Genomic DNA, 26,564 nt, shown 5'->3' with positions numbered 1-26,564 from the left:
GTTTTACTGTAGTTACATAACCAGCTTCTCCTAAATATGTCCTGAATTCTCCCACTTCCACTTCCATTTTGTTGCTGGAATAAATCCATCATTCTCATCAAAATTAATCTTTCTCTTCCCTATACACTCAAATTACTCTATTTAAACTTCTACTGTAACACTAACCAGGCTTGCCTTCTACATGTTTTAGCTATGTCCACCTTTTCCACTCAGTTAGAGGATTCTTGAGGGCAGAGATAGAAGAGTATGGAAGAGATGGTTACTTGTTAACTTCCCTTTTCCTCTTGAAGTAGCCTACATTTCCCAGCTGATTAAGACCATAACACTGAGTTCTGGCCAGTGGTACAGGGACAGAAGTGATTATATCATTTTCAGACCTGTCCCATTAAAAACCTCAACATCATCCTCCATACTTTCTTCATCTGCCAGCAGATGCACAAGATCCAACAGAGGAATCTGAGGCCCTGTCCTAGGTTAAAAGGGCCCCCCCACCCTTCAACCTCCACCAACATGCACTGGATTAGAATATGAGTAAGAAACAGCATTTAAGCCAATAAGATTTTAAGTTAGCCCACATGGACTAAATACACCTTATAGTTTTCTTTCTCTATATATACCCAAAACACTGCCTTGTTCATAATTAGTGTTCAGTAAATATTTAGAGTCCAATTAAAAGTTAAAATTCTTACTGCAAGGCAGAACCTTTCAAGACTCTACTCTTAGCCATCAGTCTTCAAAACTGGGGAATGAGAGAGATTATTTGTTGAAGTATGGGAAGAAAATTGAAATTTTTACTTTTTTTAATACAACAAACAGAAATGTTTACTAATATTTAATATGGGTTGATAGTAGCACCTGGGATGGGCTCAAAAATGTTTTCCTAATGGATTCCATGGTAGACAGAAGATATCCAAAGATGTCCATGTCCTAATCCCTAGAACCTGTGACTATGTTAGATGGCAAGTAGAATAAATTAAAAAAACTTCAGATGGAATTAAGGCTGCTAATCAGTTGACTTTAAATTAGGGAGATTATCCTGGATTAGCAAAGTGGGTGCAGTGTTCTTCAAAGGAGGAAAGAGGGAGGCATAAGAGTCAGTATCAGAGGGCTACAATATGACAAAGACGCAACGGGTCCCTACAGGCTTTGACGATGGAACGGGACTACAAGCCAAGGAATGCAAAACAGTCGCTAGAAGCTGAAAAAAGTAAGAAAATAGATTCTGCCCTGGAGCCTTCAGAAAGGAATACAGCCCTCCTTGAATTTAGCCCACTAAGATCTGTAAGATAATAGTTTTCTGTTATTTTAAGCCATTAGGTTTGTGGCAATTTGCTACAGCAGTCCTAGAAAACTAACAATCAAAAAAATCTAAGGGTCACTATTTTATGTTATAATGTTCACAGATCTAAGATAGACTTTGGGCTTTGACTCTTTGTAAAGAAGCATAAGGAAAATAAGAACGTTATTTTCCTTGGTGATATTTACATTTAGTAGGTCAAATATTTATTGAACTCAAAGTCATGTATAAAGCTCACAGTTAAATGTTTAAATGTTATCCCTTCTCAAAAGTTTATTACCTAAATAGAATAATAAGGAAGAGGTATGGTAACAGTCTAAAACACATCTATCCTTCTTCTAAAAAACAAAACAAAACACTGATACTACTATTTCGACTGGGACCTCTTCAATTCTGCATAACAGGACCTAGGAAGAGAAATCCAGCCATTGCGTCGAAGCTGTCGAGAAAATTACTCTGTACTGCTCACCTACAATATACTTGGAAACTGTGCTAGGTGTTTTATAAGTACTACCTAATATGAAATCACCCCTATTTTATCATCTAGGAAAATAAGATTCAGAGTATTTAAGTGACTTGACAAAGACTAAGGAAGGTACTGGAAATTGGATCCATTTTGCTCAAAAGCCTATGTTTTGTTCTGTGATAATCAGTATGTATGAAAAAGGCCACTAAATCAAGAATAATTTTATTTTTGATTCATAAAAAAAGAACTATGTATCTGCAAACCAATGAAAATCTGACTAGTTTGCTTTACAAGCCTTTCTACTGCCAACTTTGATCAGTAAAAACAGCACTCTTATTACAAAAGTTTTTCTGACCTGTACTGGTCTTTCCGGAAAAATGTCTGACTCCAAAGTTTGGTAAAAACAATTAAGAGGCCTGAAATAAACTTATAGCAAAATATTAGAATGTGGGCATGATTTTTATAATAAAATGCTTTCTAAAAGGTCTGCATTCGAAACTTACTTAGACTGGTTTACTTTAAAAAAAAAAAAAAAAAAGTTTTTCCAGAAGTTTGAATATATTTTTATCTTATTTCCTCACATAATTTTGGAAGGCAAGGCCCTGGAACATACTCCACCAGATTCCACTAAGCTGTAACGTGTGGCACTAAAAGGAACTGCTTTGCATTTTACTCCCAAATAAAGCAAAGATACCAACACTCTCTCTTGGACTAGAAAAAATTACCAATAACCAAAAAGGAGAAGAGACGGAAATGGCTCAAATCTCAAGTCCCAAAAGAGCTATGAATCCAAAACCCATAAAAAAAGGAGTAATATCCTTGGGTAATTAAGGCTTGCTGGAGTTGAAACGTGTTTTAGAGGTACTACATCATGGAAAACTGGTTGTACTGGGTCCTAGATATGAAAACTCATAAGGAAAACTCAGCTGAACTGACATTAACCACCAGAGCTCACATCAGGTGACACTGAGCAGAGCTGGTTCAGCCTGGCTTTGTCTTTTCTGCCCACAGCTTTTATAGTCCAATTTTAAGATCGCTAAAGGCAGAATAAACATGCCTCAGCCATCACTAGATTATGTCAATAGCACTACATATAATAACAAAAGGACCAATCAAGTTCGTGTTCAAATTTTACTTTTTCTTAGTAAAACAATACAAATGTCTAAAAAGTTAAAATGAGATCTGTTTGTTTATAAATATTATACCAATTTAATAAACATAAAAACATCCCAGATTTCTGAGAGAAAAATATCCTCTATCTTGAATAACAACTGAAAGTAAAATGAGACCAAGAATGAATTCATTCTGCATTTTATTTCACAGAAAATTTTAAACCATATTGCTCAAAACAGTCATGCAAGCAGCAAAATACCAAGTCTCCCAACAAAGGCAGAGCTATTAATATATGGGCAGTGACTTCAAAATGTCCCCAACATGCTTTTTGTTTGTAAATCCAGGAAGTTCAGAAGAGAACTAAAATCCACAAACCCAAGTATATAGATTGTCTCCCCAAGCACTGAAAAAGCTTCTTCCTCCTTCCCAAATTTATCCTTTAGCCTACAATCACTCATAAATTCATGCCAAAATAGCAAAATATAAACACAAACTTCAACTTATGTGAACATACTTTTGAAACAACACTCTCCCAATGATTTATTTCTTCCCCAATTCAACCCAACAAGCATGTATCAAGAAATACAATGTGCAAATACTTGTACTCTCCAAAGATAAACAGAAAACTTAATTCTTTTTTTTTTTCACTGCCTGTCACATATATATAAGCACAGTGCCAGGCAATAAGGATCAAGTAGGGGCCATAGAAATAAACATAAATAAATCCTTCTTTAACGAGCTCACAGACAAATAATGATAATAGTAGATAACATTTAGGGAGCACTTATGTATCAGACACTTTAAATACTTTACAGGAGTTACCTCATTTAATCTTTATGAAGATATAGGTAGTAGGTACTATTACTCTCTCCATTTTACAGATATGAAGACCGATTAAGTGGCAGTCAGAAGTAGATCCTTAACTTTTTTTTTTTTTTTTGCTTAACAAGTTATCTGTTTATTGTTTGAATCCTTAACTCTTAAGCTTTATGCTATACAGCCTCAATATATAATGCTTCAGATGATTATAAGAGCAACAATAATAAAAAATTAAAGTTAAGATTTAGTGCCTTGCATTGTGATAAGTTGTTTGTGGACATTATTTCATTTAATCATCTCCATAAAAGCAAGCAGGACCCTGGGCACACAAGCCTTTCAGACAGTTGCTAATCTGGGAAGGGAGGGGATGCTGAGACAAGGGAGGAGCAGTCAGGAAACAAAGGATAGTGTTGCTACCCATCCTCCTGCAGCTGCAGCTCTTCCAGCTGCCCCAACAGCCTCCGCACCCCCACAACAATAACAACTGTGTGGAAGGTGAACAGTCTCTGCCTCTGCCAGCCAGCCTCAACAGTTCCTCGGTGCAGCTCCCCAGGAAGAGTAGCAATGGCAATGATTTTAACAATGGGGAAAATGGGGGGCTAAAACATGTACCCTCCTCATCCTCTATCCACAATGGAGACATGGAGAAGATTCTTTTGGATGCACAACATGAATTCAAACGGAGTAGTTCAAGAGACAGTTCTCACTGCAACAGCAGTGAGGGGGAGATCATGTCTGTTGGGAAACACAGCAGCGGGGACCGTAGCTCTCAGTCAGAAGAAACTGCCGGAGAGAAAGATATGGGTGCACTGAAGAAAATCGCAGACTGGGTGTCCAGCTGGTCTAGCAGACCTGAAAACATTTCACCTAAGGAGTCTCACTAAGGCACCCTAAATATTCCATTTCCTTAAGCATGAGGAAAAGTAGAGCCATGAAAAAGGGGGAAATTTTCTTTCTCTGCACAATTTCTTAAGATATTCATTCCATCTCTCTTCCTTTGCCATGTTTTGGCTTTGGAGCTAGGCACCTACATTGGAAAATGACTAACCACAATTACTGCCAGTACCTACTGAAGGAAAAGAGCCCCTGGGAAAGCGTGTGACTTGTGAAGTGTGTATTGTCAGTAGTTTATTTGAACTTGAGACCATTGTGAGCATGACCCAACCTACACCCTGTTTTTATATATCCAAGTAGTTCCAGTAATTCTCAAATCCATTATTTTATTCAAACTCCGAGGCATCAAGTTTTACTAATCTCGTTCTCTTTTTGACCTAAAAAAAAACACTTAGGAATTTCTTAACAAACTTTACTGTTGTTTAGAAATTTGCAAGGGATTTTTTTCTGCAAATACTACCAGCAAATTATGATTTTGTCAACAATGTGGTTGTTTCCTTTTAGTACAACTAGACTTAGACCTATATCATTCATGATACAAATTTTACTCTTGCAAGATAATTTCTATCTTTCTTTTTAAATGAGACCAGGTTAGCAAGTGATGTAAAAGCTTTGTTGTTTTTCAAGACAAAGGCAAGTTTGAATTTATACTTATTAAAAAAGAAAATAAATTAAAAAAAAAAATAAAAAAATAAAAGAAAAGAAAATAAACAAAAGAAGACACAATAAAAAATATCCTGGGCAATAAAAAATTATTTTAAACTAGAAAAGAGAGAGAGAGAAACAAAGAGCAGTCTTGGGGCAGGGTCCTGGTTCCACCTCAAGAGATAAAACATAGTATCTTTGAGCCGTTCTACAGAATTAAAATCTCCAACAAGTGGAAGATGTTAGCATTCTTCATTCCAGAGGAGATCATAGTTTGATTAACCTCTAGAAGACCAAGAGAAGACCACCTAAGGCCAGATAAAAGGAGTACAAGCCCTGCACACACCTTGATCCTTATCAGCAACCCTGCCCTTGAACCATTCCTATAAAACTCACCAAATCTCCCTGGGTTGGGACACAGTTTTTTTCAGAGCATGAGCCTCCTGTGTCCCTCTTTGCCTGGCAAAGCAATAAAGCTACTCCTTTTCAGCTATTCCTTTTCGCAAAACTGTCTCCAAGATTTGATTCAGCACCACTGCACAGAGGCTGAATTTTTAGCACCACCACCAACCTGGTACAGTAATACTATTATTATTTTCTACTTCACAGATGAGAAAACTGAGGTTATAGAGGTTGTATGACTTATCTAAGGTCCCCTAACTATTAAGTGATAAAATCATCCTGAACATCTCCTCTAAATTCCAGACATGTTTACCCAACTTGATTATCTCCAGATCTCCTATCCCCAAACCTGTCCCCTACAGTCTTCCCCAGGATATATACTGGAAATTCAATTCTCCCAGTCATGAAAGTCAAAAATCTAAATAAGAGTCATTCTAGACAACTCCTTCTTTGTGCTAATATCTCACACCCAATCCATTAGAAAATTCTATTGCCTGTACTTTCAAAAATATCCAGAATCCAATGACTTCTTTGCACCTTCACTGCCACCCTAATCCAAGCTCTCTCTGAAAGAAAAGTGAAAGTGAAAGTCCCTCAGTCGTGTCTGACTCCTTGTGACTCCATGGACTATGGAATTCTCCAGGCCAGAATACTGGAGTGGGTAGCCTTTCCCTTCTCCAGAGGATCTTCCCGACCCAGGAATCGAACCAGGGTCTCCAGGAACGCAGGTGGATTCTTTACCAACTGAGCTATCAGGGAAGCCCAACTGCAACTACTGCAATTACCTCCTAACTTAACTTTCCTCAGTTATAATTTGAAAGTGAAAGTGTTAGTCACTCAGTCGAGTCCGATTCTTTGTGACCCCGTGGACTGCAGCTCCTCTGTCCATGGAATTCTCCAGGCAAGAATACTAGAGTGGGTAGCCATTCCCTTCTCCAGGAGATCTTCCCAACCCAGGATTGAATCTGGGTCTCCTGCACTGCAGGCAGATTCTTTACCATCTGAGCCACCAGGGAAGCCCAGTTATAACTTGAAAGTGAAAGTGAAAGTTGCTCAGTCGTGTCCAACTCTTTGCGACCCCATGGACTATACAGTCCATGGAATTCTCTAAGCCAGAATACTGGAGTGGGTAGCCTTTTCTTTCTCCAGGGGATCTTCCCAACCCAGGGATCGAATCCAGGTCTCCCACATTACAGGTGGACTCCTTACTAGCTGAGCCATGAGGGAAGATCATTTATAACTTAAATAGCTTCAAATAGCTACATGATGAAAAATAATAAGTACCCCAGGCTCCCCATATCATTACTAAATCTTACTCCTCTAAGTAACAACTCTTTAAGCTGTTACTTCTATTTACCAACATAGCTCTAGCTAACTAACATACTAGCACTGCTCTTTCTGACCTACTGACTTACCAGGGTGAAAGCTGAGGGTTTCACCCTCTTAAATTACTTCCTTTCCAATACTATTAAGACAATTTTGGGTAAAATCAATATTGAGGAGAAGCAAATGAAAACTCAGCATTTGCACTTTTATAACTGATTATATCACTATTAAGCCAAATAGTGTATTATGATTACACTTATTTCCTGCATAATTTTTAATGTTTTGCCTAATTTTTCATTTGCTTAGTTACTATATGAAAGTTAAAGTGAAAGTCATTCAGTCGTGTCCGACTCTTTGCAACCCATGGACTATATGCCTACCATTGATCATGAACTCCTTACTGCTAAATTCAGGCTGAAATTGAAGAAAGTGGGGAAAACCACTAGACCACTCAGGTATGACCTAAATCAAATCCCTTATGACTATAGAGTGGAAGTGAGAAAAAGATTTAAGGGACTAGATCTGATAGAGTGCCTGATGAACTATGGACAGAGGTTCGTGACATTGTACAGGAGACAGGAATCAAGACCATCCCCAAGAAAAAGAAACGCAAAAAAGCAAAATGGCTGTCTGAGGAGGCCTTACAAATAGCTGTGAAAAGAAGAGAAGCAAAAAGCAAAGGAGAAAAGGAAAGATATACCCATTTGAATGCAGAGTTCCAAAGAATAGCAAGGAGAGATAAGAAAGCCTTCCTCAATGCAAAGTGATCAGTGCAAAGAAATAGAGGAAAACAACAGAATGGGAAAGACTAGAGATCTTCAAGAAAATCAGAGATACCAAGGGAACATTTCATGCAAAGATGGGCTCAATATAGGTCAGAAATGGTATGGACCTAACAGAAGCAGAAGAGATTAAGAAGAGGTGGCAAGAATACACAGAAGAACTATACAAAACAGATCTTCATGACTCAGATAATCATGATGGTGTGATCACTCACCTAGAGCCAGGCATCCTGGAATGTGAAGTCAAGTGGGCCTTAGGAAGCATCACTACAAACAAAGCTAGTGGAGGTGATGGAATTCCAATTGAGCTATTTCAAATCCTAAAAGATGATGCTGTGAAAGTGCCGCACTCAATATGCCAGCAAATTTGGAAAACTCAGCACTGGCCACAGGACTGGAAAAGGTCAGTTTTCATTTCAATCTCTAAGAAAGGCAATGCTAAAGAATGCTCAAACTACAACACAATTGCATTTATCTCACATGCTAGTAAAGTAATGCTCAAAATTCTCCAAGCCAGGCTTCAGCAATACGTGAACCGTGAACTTCCAGATGTTCAAACTGGTTTTAGAAAAGGCAGAGGAACCAGAGATCAAATTTCCAACATCCACTGGATCATTGAAAAAGCAAGAGAGTTCCAGAAAAACATCTATTTCTGCTTTATTGACTATGTCAAAGCCTTTGACTGTGTGGATCAAAATAAACTGTGGAAAATTTTGAAAGAGATGGGAATACCAGACCACCTGACTTGCCTCTTGAGAAACCTGTATACAGGTCAGGAAGCAACAGAACTGGACATGGAACAACCGACTGGTTCCAAATAGGAAAAGGAGTACGTCAAGGCTGTATATTGTCACCCTGCTTATTTGACTTATATGCAGAGTACATCATGAGAAATGCTGGGCTGGAGGAAGCACAAGCTAGAATAAAGATTGCCGGGAGAAATATCAATAACCTCAGATATGCAGATGACACCACCCTTATGGCAGAAAGTGAAGAAGAACTAAAGAGCCTCTTGATGAAAGTGAAAGAGGAGAGTGAAAAAGTTGGCTTAAAGCTCAACATTCAGAAAACTAAGATCATGGCATCCAGTCCCATCACTTCATAGGAAATAGATGGGGCAACAGTGGAAACAGAGGCTGACTTTATTTTGGGGGGCTCCAAAATCACTGCAGATCGTGATTGCAGCCATGAAATTAAAAGACGCTTACTCCTTGGAAGGAAAGTTATGACCAACCTAGACACCATATTAAAAAGCAGAGACATTACTTTGCCAACAAAGGTCCGTCTAGTCAAGGCTGTGGTTTTTCCAGTGGTCATGTATGGACGTGTGAGTTGGACTGTGAAAAAAGCTGAGCGCCGAAGAACTGATGCTTTTGAACTGTGGTGTTGGAGAAGACTCTTGCAAGTCCCTTGGACTGCAAGGAGATCCAACCAATCCATCCTAAAGGAGATCAGTCCTGGGTGTTCATTGGAAGGACTGATGTTGAAGCTGAAACTCGAATACTTTGGCCACCTGATGCGAAGAGCTGACTGATTGGAAAAGACCCTGATTCTGGGAAAGATTGAGGGCAGGAGGAGAAGGGGACGACAGAGGATGAGATGGTTGGATGGCATCACCGACTCAATGGACATGGGTTTGGGTAGACTCTGGGAGTTGGTGATGGAGAGGGAGGCCTGGCGTGCTGCGATTCATGGGGTCACAAAGGGTCGTACACGACTGAGCGACTCAACTGACTAAACTGAATTCTTCCCAAAGCCTCCAGTAGAACTGTAAAATTTTTCTGAACACGAATGTCCATCCTATCAAACACATCTGGGAATCTATGAATTCTTTCCTCAAACTCCACTGCCCAATATCTCTCCTGAAGTTCTTGATCCTCCCACTCCAGTTTAGACTGCTTATTCTCTAGACTATTGCCCAGCAGTCACCCTGGGACTTGCTATCACCCTTCTTTCCAGATCTTATGCCTTTTTATTTTTATTTGTTGTTTTGTTTGCCCCCTTACTTTTGATGAGACACATCCTCCAGTAGCTTCATAAGAAACAGCTCACAAGAGGTAACATTTTCAACAACATGCATGTCTGAAAATGTCTTTACTCTCATGCCTGACTGGTAGTTTGACTGGATATAGAATTCTAAGTAAGAAATCATTTTTCTCAGAAAGCATTGTTCTATTGGTAGAGCTTCCAGAGCTGTTTCTTTGGTCTTTTTTTTTTTTTTTTTTAAGATTTATTTATTTTTTGACTGTGAGTCTTTGTTGCTGCATGTGGACTTTCTCTAGTTTCCACGAGTGAGGGTTACTCTTCACTGCAGTGTGCAGGCTGCTCGTCATGGTAGCTTCCCTTGTTGAGGAGCACAGGCTCTAGGTGCAAGGGTTCAGCAGTTGCAGTATATGGGCTCAGTAGTTGTGGCCCATGGGCTTAGTTGCTCCGAAGCACGTGGGATCTTCCCGGACTGGGGAATCAAATCTGTGTCCCTTGCATTGCAAGGAGGATTCTTAACCACTGGACCAACAGGGAAGGCCCCAAAGCTGGTTTTGAGAAGTCTGATACCATTTGAATTTTCAGTCCTTTATATGGCCTCTGGTTCTCTCCACCCCTATGCTGTGGAACTGCTTAGAATCTTATTTTTATTACCCATATTCTAAAATTTCACAACTAAATGCTCTGGGATGGGTCTTTTTTTTCATTCATTATGCTGGGCACTTAGGAGGCCCTTTCACTTTGGAAGTTCATGCCCCTTAGTTGTAGAAAATGTTCTTGGATTAGTCAAAAACAGACTTCCTAGATTGATCCTTTACTTTTTAATTCTTTTCTCTCTTATTTTCCATCTTTGGTTTTTCACCATTAATGGATGATTTCCTCTTTAACGTCTTGGCAGTCCAGTCAAATACTTTAAATAAAACCATAAATAAATAATCAGATAAAACTATATATAAACATAAAATCACATTTTAAAATTTTCAAGAATCTTTATGGCTCTCTAACTATTCCTATTTTATGGTATACTATTCACTCAGACAGTAAAGTATCTGCCTACAATGTGGGAGACCCAGGTTCGATCCCTGGGTCAGGAAGATCCCCTGGAGAAGGAAATAGCAACCCACTCCGGTATTCTTGCCTGGAAAATCCAATGGACTGAGGATCCTGGTAGGCTACAGTCCATGGGGTCATCAAGAGTCAGACACACTGAGCGACTTCACTCACTCACTCATTCATAGATGCAGCTCCTTCTCAAACCTCTCCTAGAAGATGTATATTTAGAAGATAATAATTAGTTTTTTTCCTGGTTACACTTCAAAGTTTTCTTCTTTTACTTGGGGCTCTTTAATTTCTCCAAATCCACCAGTTTCCTGGCAGGTGTGGGTGGGATGGGGATGCTTCCTACCTGCTTAAGAGTCAAAAAGGATAGAAGAGGACTAGAAGTCTCAAGAGTCTCACCATTCGGTATACAGACAGTCCCTTCATTTCCCTCTTCTTAGGGTAACATTCCTTCTCCATCAGCTGTCATACTAGATGCTTACCTTGAAGCATGTATGATTCAATTTTTTTCCAAAAATAAAAATTCATCTCTTGTTGAGGTGGGTGAGACTTAACTGATTAATTGTAATGAATGGAGATGGTGACTTTTAGGCCCAGTTACTCCTGAAAAGACTTTCAATAGTCCTGTTTTTAGCCCAAGCCTGACATTCACCTTCAGTTCCAGAGCTGAACTGTAGGTTTTATAGGTTTCTGTGATGCAAACTGGCTTGCTTCTATCTATCACCTGCTTCTATACACACTACCTTCAGGGAACTCACCCTATCTGAAGGCTACAAACAATAAGTAAACAAATAAACAAGATATTTTCAAAGATGATAAGAATGATGTAGACAAAGCATAATAATGAGCGGGTAAAGAGTGATACTGGATGGCTATTTTAGACAGGCTAGTCAACAAAAGTCTCTTTGAGGATGGGATATCTCAGAAGAAGCAGGCTAAATGATTCTGGAACAAAGACATTATAGGAAAAGGGAAAAGAAAGTACAAAGACCCTGAAGTATGAAAGAGGTTGGTGTATCTGAGAAACAAAAAGGCCAGTGAGGGTGGTTAGGATGGCATAAACTAGGAAAAAGTGATCAGAAATAAGGTTAGGGACTTCCCTAGCGGTCCAGTGGTTAAGACTTTGCCTTCCAATGCAAGGGGTGCAGGTTCAACCCCTGGTCAGGGAGCTAAGATCCCACATGCCCCCTAGCCAAAAAACATAATCTCACAGAAAAAAAACATAAAACAGAAGCAATATTGTAACAAATTCAATAAAGACCTTAAAAATGGTCTACATTGAAAAAAAAAGAAGAAAATAAGGTCAGAGAAGCAGATAGGTCAACTCATTTAAGGTCTTGTATGCACGCATCTCAACGTCAAAGAGTTTAGACTTTATTTGAAGAGGGACGAAAAGTCATAGAAGGAAATTCAGCAGAAGAGGATGGTATGATCTGATTTACCTTTTTCAAGTTCAATCTGGCTACTATGGAGCAAGAGGGGAATCTGGGAGATCAACTAAGGGTGTTGAAGTAGAATGGTGGCTATGGAGGTAATAAGTGGTAGTCAGACTCAGGGCATATTTTAAAAATAATACTAAACTACCTGAAGGTTTAAAGTAGGGTATAAAGGAGAAATATTAAAGATGACACCTAGGGTTTTGGCATAATTAATAGATGAATGGTAATTCCATTTGCTGAGAATGGGAGACATCTAAAAAGTAAAACATGTGAGTGGGATAGGAATATGATCAATAGAGGCCCATAATAGGTGCTCAGTAATTGGCACCCATTGTTTACATTAACAATCATCTTCCATTGTATGTCAATTACATCTCAATAAATTTCTTAAAAATCACCTTCTTTCTGGGGTTATACTACTTCACTATCCACAGACAATGACATAAATAGTACTGAAGGTTATTCTACATTTATTTTAAACAAAAACTTTCTGGTTATATGAAATTAGAACTTAGACTCAATTCATAAGCCATCAGACTTTCTACCTTAGTACAGAGAAGAAAAAACAATATTAAGATCCCCTTACCAATGTGGATGGAAGAGCCTGGTGGGCTACAGTCCATGGGGTTGCAAAGAGTCGGACACAACTGAGCAACTTCACTCACTCACTCGCTCACCAATGTGCAAGCGTTACAAAATTTGCTTTGACGGCTATATTGACACTCTTTCACCTAGTTACTCACTAGGATTACAATGATAAAATCAAAAAGGGGAACTTTAACCCATCATTTTTAAATGCTCCCCATTTATTCTGAACAACACGTGCACACAGACAATGCAAACACACCCTGAGATAATATATTTTTCAAACCTGATCATTTAAAAACTATTCAACATTAATTCAGTATGATTTCTAAGCTGATCTATTCTCCTCATTTAACAAAAGGGGAAACCAAAGCCCAGAGGTCAAATAACTTGTCCAAGAGAACACAATTAAGAAATCACAGAGTGCATAAGAATGTGCATAAGAATAGCTGAAGATAAGGCTAGAAAAACAGAGCAGACATTAGCTATCTGTCTAAAGAATTTCTGATTCAATTCTGAAATAAAATGGGAGCCACAAGAAGTTTTTAAGAAATGTTCAGTCACTAAGGTGTGTCCGATTCTTTGTAACTCCATAGATTGCAGCACACCAGGCTTCCCTGTTCATCACTATCTCCTGGAGTTTGCTAAAATTCATGTCCATTGAGTCAATGATTCTATCTAATGTACTCATCCTCTGCTGCCTTCTTCTCTTTTTTTTTTGCCTTCCCTTCTCTTCTCCTTTTGCTTTCCCAGAATCAGGGTCTTTCCCAATGAGCCAGCTCTTTGTATAAGCTATACAATTAGAGCTATGTATCAGGAAGAGTGAAAAGGAGGGCAAAAAGAATAATTCATTCAAGGCAAAAGTGAAGAGGATTGAACTGACAGATGCATAGGGGAAGAAGAAGATGCTAAAGTCTTTGAAGGTTTAAAATCAAGAGCTTAGTTTCTGATTAGAAGCAAGGAATAAAAGGAATAACTAGAGATGAGTTTGGGATTTTCATAATGGGTAACTAGAAAGACTGCTATCTCAATAATGAGGTTGGGAAAATATTCTGACACACCCTCATAGCATTAGTAGATATTAGTGTTTCCTAGGTGTACAGTTTGCTTCCTAAGGAGACCATCTGGGAGATAACAGCCCTCTACTTCTCATCTATTCACCATGGTATTACCTAGCATGGGGTTGGACTGAGTAGTTCTAAATAAATATTTGGTGATTTGAAAGCATATTCTTCATTTTAACAAAATGGCAATCATATTGTTACAAACGGATTCTGAAGAGGAGTTAATTCTGAACAAAAATAGGTAGATAGGAAAATAAATTCAGAATGTGGCCTAAAAAGAAGTAAACATGAGATTGTCAACAAGGAGTCTAAAAGAAATATTAAATTTCTCATGGCACGAAGAATAACAAAGAGGTATGAGAACAAATCTTGGTACAGGTCCTCAAAAAGGCCATCGGGGAGTGGAAGTGAGCAGGGCACAGAATTGGATTACAGATCTTTGAGCATAAGACTTCCTGGCATAAACAACCTTATTCACAAGAGGTCCAAACTATCGGTCCCTGCCCTCAACAAAGCACTTTATTGTTCTTTTTTTCAACTGATAAGTTAGAGCAACTGATGATAAAGCAACCTTAACTGTATCCATGTATTTAAAAAATACATACACAAAAACAAAATATACAAATCTACTTGCCTCTGTGTCTCACCAGGGCCACTCTCTTCCTTCCAACTAGAAATCTTAGGAGGGAGAAAGATAAAAAGAAAAAAGGAAATAAGGAGGCTGGGGTCAAGAAAAGAGAGAAATAAAACTGCAAAGGTTCAGCTCATTCACTCATGCTGGGCACAGAATAGTTGTGCCAGCAGAGAACCAATTCAGGCCCAGAGAATCAGATGCCCACCATCTGGCAGCACATGCAGATAGCCTTTTTTCCCCAAATACACCTTCAAAATCACCAATATAGCAATTTTCAACTTTTTCTTTGTTTTTGAGTAGGAGATCTTTTCTGCAAAACTCTTAGATGGAAGTTCAATATAAAACAGCTTCTCTGGTTGGATGAAGCAGAGATGGAAACCGAAAGGCTCATCTGCTCAGCCACCTCCCTCCTGAGGTTAAGCCCCTGAAGACACAAGTTGGTGAAAATCCTAGGGTTCCAAGAGATGGATTCTTCCCAATTTAAATCTCATAATGAAGGAAAACTTTGGTGCATACTTCTGTCTCAGCTTTTGTACCTCTAAAAACAAACTAACCTATACTAACAGCTTGAAAATAGGCTAAGAGCCATACTAACAAATAGGAACAAAAAATTTGAATCACAAAAAATATAAAGTATGAACAGTAAATTTCTAAGTCAATTAGAAAAGCATTAAGGAAATAAAAATTCTAAGAATTTGAGACTGGAACACAGTTATGCATCCTCAGTTCAGTTCAGTTCAGTCACTCAGTCGTGTCCAACTCTTTGTGACCCCATGGACTACAGCAGGCCAGGCCTCCCTGTCCATCACCAACTCCCGGAGTTTACTGAAACTCATGTCCATTGAGTCAGTGGTGTCATCCAACCATCTCATCCTCTGTCCCCTTCTCCTCCTGCCTTCAGTCTTTCCCGGCATCAGGGTCTTTTCAAATGAGTCAGCTTTTCGCATCAAGTGGCCAAAGTACTGGAGTTTCAGCTTCAACATCAGTCCTAGAGAAGTATAATAAATGCTTCTACTGCTATAGGACTCCTCTGGTTAACAAAAGCCAAGAGGACTCTGCTTGCTGTAGGCCCCCTTGATAAGATAATTTCCTTCTGTTGTATTCAAAATATACAATGAAAGTAAAGGCAAGAAAACATGAAAGATAAACAACTAAAACTTCTTTTAAAAGTAATCCACTTCTAGGCTTTTAACTGCACTATATTTGAGACAGATGGCTTATGCAGGACAAAAATGTCACCATCAAAATGCAAACCCACCATGGTTAATAATCATTATAATAATTTTCATGTATTATATGCTTACTATGTATTATAACAGATCTATAGATTTTATATACATTATCTCATTTGTTGGCTTATTGTGAAGATCAAGATAGAATTAACATTACATTTTATATGTTAGAAAACAGCTCACAGCAAAGAATATTATTTTTTGTAAGTTAAAAGGAAAGGGTGTGTCATTCCTGAACAACGAGGAAAAAAAAAAAGATAGGTTGAGAAAGTAGACCAAGGAGACATCAGAACAGGAATGGTATTCAACAAGAGCAAAGATGTACACAGACTGAAAGCCCAGGATTGTCCAATATAGTAGCTGCTAAGCTTCATATGGCAATTTAAGTAAAATAAAAAAAAATTTAGTTCCTTCTTTGTACTAGCCACATTTCAATGCTCATTAGCCACATGAAGCTATTGAACAGCATAGATAAAGAACATTTCCACCATTTTAGAAAGTTCTATTCTATTCAACAGCATCATTCTAGCAGAAAACTCTTGAATGTATTAGAAACAGCAGTGGACCCTCAACAAATGTTTGGTGAGTGAATGAATGATAAAAGACAGATGGGATGCAGTGAGCCATTTAAAGAACTAGCCAGAGGAAAAGAAACTAATAATAATAGCTAACATTTACTGGACACTTAACAAAACCAAGTACTATTCCAGGGTGCTTTATATGGATTAAATTAATCCTCAATAACAACTCTACGAGGGATTTACGGTCATTATCCCCATTATAGATGGGAAACCTAAGGATCTCAGAGGTTAAATAACTTTCCCAAGATCCAGGATTTCTATTCAGGCAGCTTGATCTGGAATCCAGAGCCTCCATTTTTAATCAGTACACTATATAGTATTCTACTTCTTTATATAAGAACTATATCTTTAAATTTTGCTGTCATGTAATAAAATTTGTTTAGAGTCACTCTTCCCATGCAATTACCAGTCAAGTTCATAGTGAAGAGAATAAAAAAAGAAGTGATGAATAAAGAAGATCGGCAGAAAATATATCAAATGTTAATACTAGCTTGATGCCTAGATGCTGATATTAAGACTATTTTTTATTTTCCTGTTTTTCTGAATATTATTTTCTCAATGATACACAGTGATGATGTATCATTTCTACAATAGTAATAAAACAGTACTTTTTAAGCAAGATGAAAATATAATCAGCTTTAAAATTCCTAAGAAGAACATCAAATCAAGACTCAACCATCTCGAGGAAATAGCAACACACTCCAGTATTCTTGCCTGGGAAATTCCATGGAGAGAGGAGCCTGATGGGCTACAATCCATGGGGCTGCAAAGAGTTGAACACAATTTAGCGACTAAACAACATATACTATAAATGGTATACTATATATTAAATAGTAAAAAAACAAACAAACAAACAAAAAGACTCAACCATCTCAAACTGTAGATGTTCCCTAACTGATCTCTTGGCCACCAGTCTCTCCATCACTAAACCATTCTGAATTTGCCATTAGTTACCCTCTGTCATCTAAACCCTGCTCAGAATTCAACACATAAAACATAAAATATAATCTTCTTGGCTTTGGGCAAAACATTTCTGAATAGAATGGCCCAGTTCTATCTTTCCACATTTATCTACCAATGCTATCCCGTCAAATCCTTTAGGAGAGACATGACAGAAAAAGTTCTTCTGGGTGAAACATGGTAGAAAGAGTCCTACCTCAAAGTTACAGACCTCATACAACACATAAATCTCTTGGCCTGTTTCTTCAATGGAGAATAATTATGAAAATTAAATCTTTAAATAGGCAAAATATCCAGCATACAAGGAAGACTTCAATAAATGGTTTTCTCAATGTTGTTATTATTAACAAAATTTTTTTCAATCCAATAAATTGCTCTATTTATTCCCTGACCAGATCACAAAAATAATCATAGTAGATATCTTAGTTCATCCTTCGAACAAGCTGTTGATTTAGTCTTCCCTGTGGCTAGCATCTCTACCTTCTACAAAATGGGTGGTCTTTTCCTTCATTCAGCCTCATGGAGAAGAGAATTTGAACAGCCACAAGAAGTTGTTTCCTTCTTTTTTTTTTTTTCTTTCCATTTGTTTTTATTAGTTGGAGGCTAATTACTTTACAATATTGTACTGGTTTTTGCCATACACTGACATGAATCAGCCATGGATTTACATGTATTCCCCATCCTGATTCCCCCTCCCACCTCCCTCTCCATCCCATCCCTCTGGGTCTTCCCAGTGCACCAGCCCTGAGCACTTGTCTCATGCATCCAACCTGGGCTGGTGATCTGTTTCACCCTTGATAGTATACTTGTTTCAATGCTGTTCTCTCAAAACATCCCACCCTCGCCTTCTCCCACAGAGTCTAAAAGTCTGTTCTGTACATCTGTGTCTCTTTTTCTGTTTTGCATATAGGGTTATTGTTACCATCTTTTTAAAATTCCATATATATGTGATAGTACACTGTATTGGTGTTTATCTTTCTGGCTTACTTCACTCTGTATAATGGGCTCCAGTTTCATCCACTTCATTAGAACTGATTCAATGAATTCTTTTTAACGGCTGAGTAATATTCCATGGTGTATATGTACCACAGCTTCCTTATCCATTCATCTGCTGTGGGCATCTAGGTTGCTTCCATGTCCTGGCTATTATAAATAGTGCTGTGAAGTTGTTTCCTTCTTTGAAGAATTTTCCAACAGTATAAGTCTTATAAATCAGATCCTCCATGTAGATAATGCTATATTTACCAAGACATCAGGCAATCCATGTGTTATCTGTCAGGGAAATGTGCTTCCTGTTGATTTTATCGTAACCACATCTGTAGATCAATTCATCTACTGACTTCAGGTTTGGTCACTCCCACGCAATATATGGTTCCACGGTCCTCGGCATGTTAAATAGAGCATAGTTGATCTTAACGAAGGTGCCACTGAAGACTTGACAAAGGTGAAGAAGTTGCAACGTCTTTCAGATCTGTGAACTCACAACACCGATGCCTCTGATCCTGATGACAAATGCCAGTTTGGGCTCTGCAGGTAGAAGCTGCCAGCTTTTCTTGCCATCCTAGCCATCAGAATCTCAGTTCTGTACATCTGCCTATACTCTTTGTGATAGCACTTAGCTTCTTTACAGATAAGCTTCATTCTTTACCTTGTGAAGAATCTTTTGGGCAAATTTCTTTCATAGGCACTTGATCTTCAGCTCTGCAAAATTCTTTCACTTTTCAAAAAATATATTTGTTTTCTAATTTTATTTATTTTGACTGTGCCAGTCTTAGTTGCAGCACACACAATCTTCCATCTTCGTTGCGGCATGTGGGATCTTTTACTTGCAGAATACAGAATCTTTAGTTGTGGCATGCAGGATCTAATTCCCTAACTAGAGGTCAAACCCAGGCTCCCTGCATAGGGAGCGTGGAGTCTTAGCCACTGTCCACCAGTGAAGTCCTCAAAATTCCTTCATTTTTTTCTTAAGGGTTTTAGTAGGAGCATTAGTTTTCTCCTCTTCTGCATACTCCATAGCCAAATGGGTTTTTAATTCACTGACCCCTTAAAAGGCTTTGCACTTTTACCTTTATGCTTTATTTGTTATTATTTTGTTCCTTTCTGAGTTTCTAGAAGACTCCTGAGAATCCCGTGGACAGCCAGAAGCTCAAACCAGTGACTTAAAGGAAATCAACCCTGAATATTCATTGGAAGAACTCATGCTGAAGCTGAAGCTCCAATACTCTGGCCACCTGATGCGAAAAGCTGACTCAATGGAAAAGACCCTGATGCTGGGAAAGACTGAAGGCAGGAGGAGAAGGGAAAGACAGAGGATGAGATGATTGGATGGCATCACCAACTCAGTGGACATGAGTTTGAGCAAACTCCGGGAGATAGTGAAGGACAGGGAAGCCTGGTGTGCTGCAGTCCATGAGGTCACAAAGAGTCAGACACAACTTAGCGACTAAACAACAACAACAATTTTGTTCCTTTCTGAGTTCTTCCCCTATCTTCTAAAATCCTATTAAACTTCACATTCCAATTTGATTCAACCTCCTCCAAGAAAGCTTTCTGGCTCTGCCAAGGGAAGTCCCAACAGTTGCCTTATTAAATGCAGTTAATTACCAGAAAATTAAGTCTCAGTAGGTAGAAAAAGACCTACAGCCCAGCTAAAATTCCAGCAAGACAAATGCAGCATGAAACCTTTTCAGCTATTAATACTATTCTAACAAGTTTCCAATAATGTTTCAGCTTTCTCACTGATCTCTGAAAGGACGGAAAGGCCATTACCTAAGGATGTTGGGATGGGAGAGTCTATTCATGAGCTGCACTTCTTTCAGCATGTTTGCCCGGTTACTGCTCAACGTGTTCATCTTAAGAGCCATCACCTGGCCGGAAGCTCGGTGGCGCACCTAGAAAATAAAATAGAACAAGAGACTTAAGGATGGCAGCTATATATGAGGTCAAAGTCTCCACATGTAGAGCATGCTAAGATGTTTTACTGACAATTCAGATAAAACAGACATGGTAAGGGATGTTTTTCTATAAACTCTGATTACATAAGGGTTTCACATCTGTTAACAAAGATGGATTTATTCCTTTGAAGACCAAAACTGTTTCATATTAAGCTGGCTAGAAAATACATGAATATACCTCAAGAAATCATGACTTCTAACTTTGCTGTCCACCTGAAACTATCACAACATTGTTAATTGGCTATACTCCAATACAAAATAAAAAGTCTAACTTAAAAAAAAGAAGAAATCATGATGTTTTTTAAAAAATACCTTAGAGAGAAACGGGGAAAATGTAGGCTGGTTCCTAATGGCCAATGCTTCTGAGCCTTAGGACACTAACTGGAAAGTCTCTTTCGTAGTTTTAACTGTGCACAGAAAAGATTCATGCACAAGGCTTATATAACACTTAATGAACTATAAAACTGTCTTTATAGGACACTAAACCCACATCCTCAAAATCTCTCCCAAGCACCATAAAATGTATACCTATACAGAAAAAATTATTGCATGTTAAATACAGAAAGAGGGCAGTGAATCTCTGGACCTAATATTGAGTAACCCAACCCAAAGTTCCTTAAAATTATTTACATACAATCAAGTCAGATACAAAAAACCTGAGCCACACCACTCACACCATTACCCATATACACAGAGCAAAGTCTACTTCTAAAATGTTCATCCTCTGTAGAACTCAATCTATTTTACATGTAAAAATATTATTTTATAATTTCAATGCACATGCCACAGGCTTAAAAAAACTCAACACTTTACCTGCAAGAAAATTAACTATGTTTTCAGCCTCCAAAAGTAGTCTCAGTGGTATCAAAATGAGAGAAAATATTTTGTCTTAACCAAGAGAAGTTCAATTATTCACTTAGATATGTGTTTCCTACTGGGCAATTATGAATGAGGCTGTAGAAAAGTTACAAAGTACCAAAGACCTCATTACTTACTGGTTAAAAAAAATTCGTTTCAGATCATGTACAACAGGGACATGCCATGCACAACTGTCATCATTCTATGAACTTTCAGAGTATCATTTCAGGATCTTATTTCTACTTCACCAAGTGGAAATTCCAATAGAAAACATGAAAATCTACTCAACTCTTCGATCTCCAGAAATTCTTTGACAGGACAACAGCCTCAGAAGTTTAGTATAGCTATTAATATAGGACAGACAACACAGCTTATCTTAAAACTCAAAGAAGCAATGTTTCAGAGTGTCTAGACAGAAGAAGGGGAAGGAAGAATTAAAACACTCAGAGCCACAGGAACCCTGAGCAGAAGAACTGGGCACAGCACTGGCTGTCTCTGCCCTCTTCTAGATCCCTGAGTGAGATTTGGAACCAGCTCTCTTCCTAGTGCATCACGATTCTGTTGTCTTGTACCTCGTGACTGATGAAAGAGAAGTGGCTTTCCTTTTCAGATCCTGCGTGGATAAGTTAAAAGAGACATTTATATACAAAGAACACACTGACAGTATTTTTCCAGCTCTATTAACAGAAGACATCTGTTTTTTAATAAGGGCTCTCCATTCTGAAAGTCACTCTTTTTTTCTTTTCCCCATCATCTGAAAATTATCACTCTTGAGGTTTTGTTTTGTTTTCTTTTTTTAATGTCTGCTTTTAAGAAACTTTGATAAAACAATGTGTGAAATTTAGGGATTAAAAAAAGTTGTTTCAAATTAATCATAAAAAACCCTACTTCCTTAAACAAGTAGACAAGGAGATGAACATGTTCATAACACTGTATGTCTTTCATCTGCATAAAATATTTTCCTCTTTCTTCTAGCCCCTCAAATTCTACCTATCTTTGAAGGTCACACTCAAATATCCCCTTCCTCTCTGACATCTTCCTTGTCTGTCTCTAGGAACTGTTTGTGGTTTCCTTCTTTATACTGCCTCAGAACAACAGTATACAATTCAAGACATAGTTCTGTGCATAAATATCTCCTCACTAGGCTACAAAGCATTTTGAGACCAGGATCTATATTGTATTAATTTTTATTTTGCAGTACCTAAAAGGCCTGGCACATCATAAGAGCACAATGAAAACAGCAGCAAGAACGATACAGCAGCAGGTTAAATGATACTTCTAACATACTTTTTAAGGGCCAGAGCATCATTCATTTATCCAGGTAAGTTCTTTCAGGGTAGCTCTTTTCTTTTTCTCTTTTTGGTGGCAGAGGTATGGGGGAAGGATATAAACAGAAAAGCAGTACAAGATTCGGCTTAAATTTTCTGGAATTAGCCATCGAGAAAAGGACAAACAATAAGCAATTTGACCAATCAGTCAAGAAAGAGAATAAAGACTCAAATACATCACAAGAGGTATTTATATGAATGTTAATGCACTTAGGGAAAAACTTCATGGGACTTCAGTGAAACCTCCAAGAATTAATAGATTTGGACAGATTTTTGAAGTACAAAACTCACTACGGGCAATAAAGAAAAAGGTATCATCCAGTATAGAGGTCCACAGGACTTCCCTGGCAGTCCAGTGGTTAAGACTCCACATTTCCAATTCAGAGGACATGGGTTCAATCCCTGGTAGGTGAACTGAAGATCCCACGTGCCCCAGAGCAAGGCCAAAAGAAAAAAAGAACCATAAAGGTCCACTAAACATAGGGAACCTGTCTAAATCCAGGAGGATCTTCATTCCAAGTTGTCAAAACCACAGCAATTTGTCAGCCCTCAAACCTACTTAGATTTTCAGAATGAAGGGAAGGTCAATTTCTGCTTAAGTTTCTCCTCTACACATAGATCATTGTTACTACTACTAAGAGGATTTCCAAGAAACTGATATCTTTAAATATCTTATTTTTAAAAAATTAAAAACAGAATGCAATTCTACTTCTAGGTACAAACCCAAAAGAACTGAAAAAGGGTCTCAAAAAAAATATTTGTACACTCATGTTCGAATCAGCATTATTTATAATAACTAAAGGGCAGAAGCAACCCAAGAGTCCATCAACGGATGAACAGATAAACAAAATGTGACACATGAGGGAATATTATTCAGCATTAAAAAGGGAGGAAATTTTGACACATACTGTCATATGGATGATATTATGATATTATTGAAGATATTATGCTAAGTGAAGTAAGCCAGTTAGGAAAAGGCAAATACTTATGATTCTACTTCTATGAGGTTCCTCGGATAGTTTAATTCAAACAGAAAGAATGTAGAATGGTGGTTGCTAGGGGTTGCAGGGAGGAGAGCAATTCAGAATTGTTTAAACAGAGTTTTAGCCTTGCAAGATGAAAACAGTTCTGGAGAATGGCGACACAAAAATATGAACTGAATTGTACACTTAAAAATGGTTAAGATGGTAGATTTTATATATACTTTACCACAAGTATAAATAAAGGAAGGAAGAAAAGAAAGAAGAGATAGAGAGGGAAGAGAAGAGGTAAGAAAATTACTTACCAAGGTAAGAAAATTACTTACCAAGGTAAGAAAATTCTTACCAAGGTAAGAAAATTACTTACCAAGGTAAGAAAATTCTAACCAAGGTAAGAAAATTACTATCCCTCTTTGATTTTTAAATTCAGCTGATGCTACCATAGGATGCTACCATAGGATCTTCAAATTCACTTTCTAAAGAAGAACATAGCAGAGTGGTGAAGTACTCATGCTTTCAAGATGAGCAGACCAAATTCAAGTTTTAATGCTCAGAGTGACTTTTATTTGAAGTTTTCTGTTGTAAAATAAAGAGAATGATAGTCTCTATATCATTCGGAGGATAAACTGATGTTGTTATGTTAAAGAAACAAAAAAATGTGTATAAAGTACTTAACATAGTGCTTGGCACATAGTAAGTATTCAGACAAATAGGTACTGTGTTTAAAAAAGATAAGAAACTATATGTTCATAACAGTTTAGCATATCAGGTGATTTTGAGATAATATAGAAAATGTATACCTGTAATTTTAAGTGAAAAGAGCAATATTCGAATCTGTATTGGCCTCCAAGATGATTTATTTATTACAAAGGGGAAAAGATAACCTTTACAATGGAGAAGTCTGGCAGCTAGCACCTTAACCAAGGGGTTATAAATTCAGTTATTATCAAAAGTGAGACATGCAACATTATCAACCTTCTGAAGCAATGAAATACACTTGCCAAAATGTTTAACTCAAAACCTAATCATAAGAAACTGACTCATCAGAAAAGACCCAGATGCTGAGAAAGATTGAAGGCAGGAGGAGAAGGGGATGACAGGGGATGAGATGGTTGGATGGCATCACTGACTCAATGGACATGAGTTTGAGTAAATTCTGGGTGTTGGTGATGGACAGGGAGGCCTGGCGTGCTGCAGTTCATGGGGTCGCAAAGAGTTGGACACAACTGAGCGACTGAACTGAATTGAATCATAAGAAAAAAATTAGATATATTCAGAATACCTAAAAAACAACTGTACAGTACTCTTCAAACAAACAAAATGTGGGGGAACATTCCAGATTTTTTTTAATTTTTGAAAAAAAAAAAAAAATTTTTTTTGGCCATACCTCATGGCATGGGGGATCTTAGTTCCCTGACCAGGGATCAAATCCATACCCCCTGCAGTGGAAGCACAGAGTCTTAACCACTGGACTGCCAGGGAAGCCCTGGAATATTCTAGATTAAAAGAGATTAACAGTCATAACCACTGAAATGAAACAAATGAATTCAGGGTCCAAAACTTATAAGACTTTTTGGAGGCAAAGAGAGAAAATTTTAATAGAGACTGTACATTAAATTATTTTACTGAATTAAGACTAATTGTCTAACGTATAAAAAATGATGTATTTAAGTGTCATGATGTCTGCAATTTGCTTTCAAGTGGTCTGTCAAAAAAACAGATAAAGCAATGTAATAAATACTAACAACTGATGAATCTAGATGAAGGGATTTACAGGAGTTTATTGCATTATTCTTTCAATTTTCTACAGATTGAAAAAGTTTTCAAAAGTTGGAATAAACAAGTAAAAATTGAATTTCATTTCCTTACATGAATTTACAAAATTAAGAAATAAAGATTAGCTTTTAATTGTAGGGGAAAAAATTCTGCATATGGCATATGCCTAAGTTTATGTGAAAACAAAAAGAAGTGGAAGTAAGTTTATACAATATTAATGATGCTTATCATTGACAATAGACCAATGATTTTTTCTTGCTTTTATGTTTCTTCATTTTCTACTTCTTCCATAATGTACTTGCCTAATTTTCTAATAGAAAACATAGCTTTTCAACTTTAATTTATATTCATTTTTAACTAAATAAGTAATATATGCATATATTTTCTTTGTAACACATTAAAACAATATACATAAGTAAAGTCCTTTTTGACTATCAGATTCATTAATCCCAATCTTCTGTGCTCATTCTCAGAAGTTGTTATTATTTCAAGATTGATTAGTACCTTTCTGGGAATTTTACAAAATGCACTGACCAAAACAACAACAAATCACTGGTGTGTATAACGTATACATGATCTAGATGAACGATATATTATGTAAATCAGAAGATGAAAGCTCTACAAAACAAAGGCTTCTTTCAACATCTCAGAAGTCCAAGTACCCTATATGTCCTAAGTCTTAGGAATGTTTCAGTAGTAAGCTGAAACAAAAAAACAAAAAAGCCATAGATACCGTCACCACAATGAGAAACCCGAGAACCACAACAAAGAGTACCCCTGCTCACTGCAACTAATGAAGAGCCTGAGTAGCACTGAAGACCCAGCAGAGTCAAAAATAATTAAATGATTTTTTAAAATAATAATGATAAAAAAAAAAGATCCACAAACAAAAGCTACAAACTAAGCCACAACTAAGAGTTGGCCAAGTGTGTGCATGCAGCTTGAAAGTAACAGATAATCTTTCATTAGTCTTTTCAGTCACATTCAAATAGCAAATACTACCAGTCCAGTTCAGTCGCTCAGTCATGTCCGACTCTTTGAGACTCCAAGGACTGCAGCACTCCAGGCCTCCCTAACCATCACCAACTCCCGGAGTTTACTCAAACTCATGTCCATTGAGTCGTGATGCCATCCAACCATCTCATCCTCTGTCGTCACTTTCTCCTCCCGCCTTCAATCATTCCCAGCATCGGGTCTCTTCAAATAAGTCAGTTCTTTGCATCAGGTGGCCAAAGTATTGGAGTTTCAGCTTCAACAGTCCTTCCAATGACTATTCAGGACTGATCTCCTTTAGGATGGACTGCTTGGATCTCCTTGAAGTCCAAGGGACTCTCAAGAGTCTTCTCCAACACCACAGTTCAAAAGCATCAGTTCTTTAGCACTC

The 26,564-nt window shown here is 37.7% G+C and overlaps 1 protein-coding gene and 2 pseudogenes across 2 annotated transcripts in view; 1 reads left to right on the top strand and 2 right to left on the bottom strand.

Annotated features, from left to right (window-relative positions):
• The window catches only part of TESK2 (testis associated actin remodelling kinase 2), a 135,941-nt gene that overhangs the window by 48,562 nt on the left and 60,815 nt on the right, over nt 1-26,564 (bottom strand). For both annotated transcript variants that reach the window (XM_065914119.1, XM_065914122.1), the window contains exon 3: nt 20,054-20,175. In XM_065914119.1, the coding sequence (XP_065770191.1) occupies nt 20,054-20,175 (122 nt within the window). The remainder of the gene's footprint in view (nt 1-20,053; nt 20,176-26,564) is intronic.
• Nucleotides 1,153-4,768, top strand: LOC136152665 (BCL2/adenovirus E1B 19 kDa protein-interacting protein 3-like pseudogene; annotated as a pseudogene).
• Nucleotides 17,704-19,093, bottom strand: LOC136152413 (large ribosomal subunit protein uL30 pseudogene; annotated as a pseudogene).

This window comes from Muntiacus reevesi, chromosome 1 (assembly GCF_963930625.1).
Source record: "Muntiacus reevesi chromosome 1, mMunRee1.1, whole genome shotgun sequence".
Lineage (NCBI taxonomy): Eukaryota > Metazoa > Chordata > Mammalia > Artiodactyla > Cervidae > Muntiacus > Muntiacus reevesi.
This window is presented reverse-complemented; position numbering and strand designations above follow the sequence as displayed.